This window comes from Cebus imitator, unplaced genomic scaffold (genome assembly GCF_001604975.1).
Source record: "Cebus imitator isolate Cc_AM_T3 unplaced genomic scaffold, Cebus_imitator-1.0 Scaffold524, whole genome shotgun sequence".
NCBI classification, from domain to species: Eukaryota; Metazoa; Chordata; class Mammalia; order Primates; family Cebidae; genus Cebus; species Cebus imitator.
In genome coordinates, this window is record NW_016107839.1 from 1,339,035 (window position 1) to 1,345,064 (window position 6,030).

At 60.0% G+C, this 6,030-nt stretch overlaps 1 protein-coding gene across 1 annotated transcript; it reads right to left on the reverse strand.

The window, feature by feature from the left end:
• Positions 1-520: 520 nt before the first annotated feature.
• Positions 521-3,987, reverse strand: ELANE (elastase, neutrophil expressed). The gene is made up of 5 exons (XM_017514511.2): positions 3,866-3,987; positions 3,298-3,454; positions 2,926-3,067; positions 1,051-1,281; positions 521-771 (listed from the first exon to the last, which is right to left on the reverse strand). Exons 1-5 carry the CDS (start codon positions 3,930-3,932, stop codon positions 571-573), a joined length of 798 nt encoding a protein of 265 aa, XP_017370000.1. The 5' UTR covers positions 3,933-3,987; the 3' UTR covers positions 521-570.
• Positions 3,988-6,030: the final 2,043 nt, after the last annotated feature.

Here is a 6,030-nt window from a genome sequence, read left to right on the forward strand (position 1 = left end):
CCAGCTAATTTTTTGTATTTTTAGTAGAGACGGGGTTTCACCATGTTGACCAGGATGGTCTCGATCTCTTGACCTCGTGATCCACCCGCCTCGGCCTCCCAAAGTGTTGGTATTACAGGCGTGAGCCACCGCGCCCGGCCAACCTGGCTAATTTTTTAATACTTATAGTAGAGATGGGGTTTCAGTTGCCAGGCTGGTCTCGAACTCCTGACCTCAGGTGATCTGCCGGCCTCGGCCTCCCAAAGTGCTGGGATTACAGGTGTGAGCCACCAGGACTGGCTCAGAATAAATAAAATTTTATTGTATTTACTTATTTTAATAGAGGCAGTGTCTTGCTATAGTGCCCAGGCTGCTCTTAAACTTCTGAGCTCAAGTGATCCGCCTGCCTGAACCTTCCAAAGTGCCGGGATTGCAGGCGTGAGCCACCGCGTCCGGCCTGCTGACCATTTCCCACACCCAGTCACACAGCCGAGAAATCTCAGACACAGTTTACAAAACAGACGGATGTTTATTGTCCCAGCTGCTGGAGAGGACAGCTGTGTCCAGCTGAGCTGACCCGGGCCGAGCTTCTCACTGGGTCCTGCCGGCCGGGTCCTGGGGGCGGGGGCGGGGGTGGTCCTCGGAGCGTCGGATGATGGAGTTGATCCAGTCTGCGAACTGAGCCACCGGGGCAAAGAAGTCGGGGTAGAACCCGGAGCCACAGCCTCCCCGGATGAAGGAGTCGATTCCCTGGATTAGCCCGTCGCAGACCAAGGGGCCGCCGGAGTCCCCCTGTGGAGGCAGACAAGGTGGGGGGGCTGGACCGCCAGGCTTCCTGCCCGCCCACCCGCTGCCTGTCGGGGTTGGGAAGCCTAGAGTCTGGTGCCAGGAATGGGCGGGGAGTAGAGGGACACCAGGGAATGTACAAAGCAGATGCCGGCCCTCCCGTCAGGGTTGGGGAGGGACCCTGTGATCCCTCCTAGGGTCTGGCTTCGGTGCCTGTGGCTGCGGTCTGGGCCAGGGCCAGGAGTGGGGGGTGCGTGGGGAGCAGAGGGACACCCAGGCACCTACGAAGCAGATGCCGGCCCGCCGGCGCCTCACGAGCGTGCAGACATTGCTGCGGCGACAGCCAGACGTCACCACCGTCACGTTGAGCTCCTGCAGGACGTTGGCAACGGGACTGTGGGTGCCCCGCTGGCCCCAGCCCATGGCCAGGCACCGTGCCCCATTCTCCGCGCCTTGGTTCTGGGCTGGCAGCCGGGCCACCTGGACGTTGGCGTTGATGGTGGCCGATCCATTGAGCTGTGGTAGGGAGCGAGGGGCAGGGACAGATCACCAGCACATCACATGGGGCAGTGTTGATGACCTTCCCTGTTCCGAGCCTCAGTTTCCCCATCTCAGACTTCACTGTGGTTCTGGGATCCTGCAGAGCAGGACACCCACCCTTCAATCTGCTCCCCAACCCGAGCCTCAGTTTCCCCATCTCAGACTCCACTGTGGTTCTGGGATCCTGCAGAGCAGGACACCCACCTTTCAATCTGTTCCCCAACCCGAGCCTCAGTTTCCCCATCTACAGAGTGGGAGCAGCTACCAAGGCTCAGGTGTTGGAGGTTGTCCCTGGATGCAGCTTGAGTGCAGGAAGCAGTAGGTGCTCAGTTAATAAAGAAAACTATGGCTGGACACGGTGGCTCATGCTTGTAAGCCCAGCACTTTAGGAGACTGAGACAGGAGGATCACTTGAGGCTGGGAGTTCAATACCAGCCTGGGCCATGTGGCAAAACCCCATGTCTACAAAATAAAAACAAAATGCCAGGGGCGGTGGCTCATGGCTGTAACCCCAGCACTTTGAGAAGCCAAGGTGGGAGGATCACCTGAGGTCAGGAGTTCGAGACCATCCTGGCCAACACGGTGAAACCCTGTCTGTACTAAAAATACAAAAATTAGCTGGGTGTGGTGGCCCTTGCCTATAGTTCCAGCTACTCAGGGGGCCGAGGCAGTAGAATGGCTTGAACCCGGGAGGCGGAGGTTGCAGTGAGCCGAGATCATGCCACTGCACCCCAGCCGGGGTGACAGAGTGAGACTCCCTCTCAAAGGAAAAAAAAAAAAAATTAGACCACGAAGTGTCTCATGCCTGTAATCCCAGCACTTTGGCGGCCAAGGGGAGCGGATCGCCTGATATCAAGAGTTCAAGACCAGCCCAACCAACATGGTGAAACCCCCATCTCTATTAAAAATTCCAAAAATTAGCCAGGCATGGTGGCAGGCACCTGTAATCTGAGCTACCCGGGAGGCGGAGGCTGCAGTGAGCTGAGATCACCCTGCTGTATTCCAGCCTGGGCAACAGAGTAACACTCCATCTCAAAAAAAAAAAAAAAAAAGAATCAGCCGGAAGTGGTGGCGTGCACCTGTGGTTCCAGCTACCCCGGAGGCCAAGGTAAGAGGACCGTTGGAGCCCAGGAGGTGGAGGCTGCAGTGAGCCACAATCGCGTCACTGGGAACACTGACGATCAGACTCTCCTTCCAACCCTCGCAGAGAATCATCATACCTGTGAGCCAGGGACAGGGATGGAAACGTGGGGGCTTTTGCCCCATTTCCCAAAGACAGAGATGGTCCCTGCCCTCGGCCACAGGGCTGGTGAATGCAGAGACCCCAAGAGTCACAATAAGTTTGTTGACTGACAGCAGATCAGTGCTTCCCTGCTTTATCTCATTTAATCCGCCGACAGTCCCTGGCGGGAACTTCCCCGTTTAGCAGAGGCGAATGAAGACCGAGGCACAGAGAGGGGGTGACCTCGTCCACGGCAGCCCAGATTCCACGCCAGGTCCCCACAAGCGGCCCCTGATGTGCCCCTCTGTCTCTGTCTCTGCCTCCACCCTCTCCAGCCTCTGGCCTCCACCCGGGTGCCCCCACTCTGGGCCTCCCTTCTCCGCCCCGTCCAGCGGCACCTGGAGAATCACGATGTCGTTGAGCAGCCTCGTTGGGTCGAAGCCGTTCTCGAAGACGCGCTGCACGGAGAAGGTCTGGCGGGTGCGCTCCTGCCGCCGCAGGTCGTGGGCGCCCAGCACCACCTGCACCGAGCGAGAGTTTCTGCAGGGGAGGGAGGCGCGGAGGTGAGGGGGCCGCCCTGGGGGGTCAGGGCTCAGCCTCGCCTTGTCCCCAGCCCTGATGGGCCTGATGGGGAAGGGGCTTGTGGGGTCCCTGCAGGCCCAGGATAGGCGTCCCAGCAGCCCCGGGGCGCCGGCCTCACCCCCACCCATCTCACACGCCGGGGCACGGGTGGGGGGTCTGAGCGGGCACCTGCGCTCCTGGCTACTCACACGTCGTTCACACAGTGCGCGGCGGACATGACGAAGTTGGGGGCGATCAGGGTCGCGCCGCAGAAGTGGCCTCCGCGCCGCTGCAGGGACACCATGAAGGGCCAGGCGTGGGGCTGGGCTGGCCGGCCCCCCACAATCTCCGAGGCCAGCGCGGGGCCTGGGGACACACAGGGTGGGGGTGCTGAGTGCCAGCCAAGAAGCCCCTCCGTTCCCAGCCATGGGCCCCTGAATCCCCCACCAGGAACCTGTGGGATCAGGGCTGTTCACACGCCTGATGTGCAGATGAGGAAACTGAGGCACAGAGCGGCAAAGGGAACTGCCCATGGTCCCCCTGCCAAGGCACAGCTGAATCTGGACTTGAACCCAAAGGGTGCCCAGTGACCCCCAGGTTTGCAAACCCCAGCTCTGGGCTCCTGGTGTGTCTTTGCCACTCAGAACCTCAGTCTCTTCTTCTGGTCTCCTCGTCCCAGCTGGCACCTCCCCCGTGAGGATGTGGGGTCCGCGTGGAGAGGTGGGAGCGGACACCCGGGACAGACGGAGCAGCGAGAGGATGGACATGCAGACTCACCCCCCAGCAGCAAGGCCAGCAGGACGCGGGCGAGGAAGACGCAGGAGAGTTGGCGGCCGAGGGTCATGGTGGGCTGGGGCTCTGGGGTCTCTGCCCCTTCTTGCCAGCCTGGCTTCTCTTATAGCTCTGTGCCAGGAGTCCGTTGCATTGCCCCACAGCTGGCTGGCACCCCCACTTCCTCTCCCCTGGCACAGGGGGTTGATGAGAAGGGGGGCAAGGGGGACAAGAGGCTGGGGTTGGCTCCAGAGGGGCCGCCAGACAAAATTCAGGACTCACAATTGCATTCGAATGTCAGGGAGTCAACATGGTTTTATGTATTTGGAGACCGAGCCTCGCTCTGCCTCCCAGGCTGGACCGCAGTGGCACAATCTCGGCTCACTGCAGCCTCCATCTCCCGGGTTCAAGCAGTTCTCCTGCCTCAGCCTCCTGAGAAGCTGAGATTACAGGCGCCCACCATCTCGCCCGGCTAATTTTTATATTTTTAGTAGAGACGGGGTTTCACCATGTTGATCAGGCTGGTCTCGAATGCCTGACCTCGTGGGATCCACCCACTTCAGCCTCCCAAAGTGCTGGGGTTACAGGTGTGAGCCACCGAGGCTGGCTAACTTTTTGTATTTTTAGTAGAAATGGGGTTTCACTGTGTTGGCCGCGCTGGTCTCGACGTTTTAAAATCTCAACCTGCCTCAAATGATGCCCAGGATAGACTTACTGGAAATCCAAAGTTAACTGAGCATTGCTGTGTTTCTGCCAAACCTGTCAAACCTAGTGCTGAGGGGCCTTGACAGGGGTTGCCCTCACCTGCCTCAGTTTACCCAGGGCACTGTGGTAACAGCAACGTGCAGCCGTGTTGGGCACTCACAGTGCACCAGGCACTTCCCTGACCTTTCCCAGGGTTCCCGTTTGGGGTGAGGAAACCGAGGCACATCAAGGGCCTTCCCCATGAGCCGCGAGTTTAGCCCAGGGCTCTGGGACCCACAGCCGGACGGAGATTTGGGGCTGGCTCCCTCCAGCCTTGCTCCCTGAACCTCGGGGCTCACTCCCAGGCCCGGCCTCTCTCCCTCTCCCCGGCTGTTGCTGACAACGGGAACTCACTCCCACCCGGGCTCACGATCAGCCCACGGACACCAGCTGAGGCTCTGAGACTCTCTCCCGCCCTTCCACCTTGCTGAGCTTTCCTGGTGCCCTCGCCTCCTGAGCCAGGGGCTGGGTGGCCATCTGGCAGGGGTGCTGGAGAGAGAGTTCCTGCCCAGGCCCAGAGGCTGGGGCGAGGACGGCTACCCAAGCCTGACAGCTTCCACCTGGAAGAACTGGCAGGAGAGCCGGAGCCCCAGCTGCGGGGATGGGATTCCCAGGCTCCAGCCCCGGTTCCTCTTCCCGTCACCCACACAACGGCCCGACCAAGGCTGTCGTAAGAACCAACGTCCTCCTGGCTCCGGGACAAGGGGTGGGGAAGGGAACCAACGGGTCCGTCTCCGGGAACAGGCGGGGCGGGGGCACCCGGGGACATGCAGGGCCTGGGCCGGGCTGGAGGCATGTGGACCCTCATGGCTCTCGGGGAAGGGGGATCGGTGGCCCTGCTCCCCCAGAGCCTGGCACACAGCAGGCACTCAATCCATGTCCACTGTGTCCTCAGCTTCATCAGACACACGCTACCCAGTCAAGGATTCCCACCTTGCCCTGACATCACCATCGTGCGCTTTGCACCTGCTGTATACACAGCCCTGTTTCAAGTCGGGAGTCGGGGGACGTCAGATCAGGGGAGACCATATCTTTGGGGGGCTTGGCTTCCAGCAGGGAGACCAGACTTGGCTGCAGCCACATTTATAGAGCACCAGCTGTATACTGTGGGAAGAAAGTTGTCCAGGTGCCACAGCAGGAGACAGAAGACACACTCTGTCCCAGTATAATATATAACCGATGGCCAGGCGCGGTGGCTCACGCCTGTAATCCAAGCACGTTGGAGGCCAAGGCGGGTGGATCACCTGAGGTCGGGAGTTCAAGACCAGCCTGAGCAACAGGGTGAAACCCCGTCTTTTAAAAAATAATAATAATAAATAAATAGGCCGGGCGCGGTGGCTCAAGCCTGTAATCCCAGCACTGTGGGAGGCCGAGGCGGGTGGATCACGAGGTCAAGAGATCGAGACCATCCTGGTCAACATGGTGAA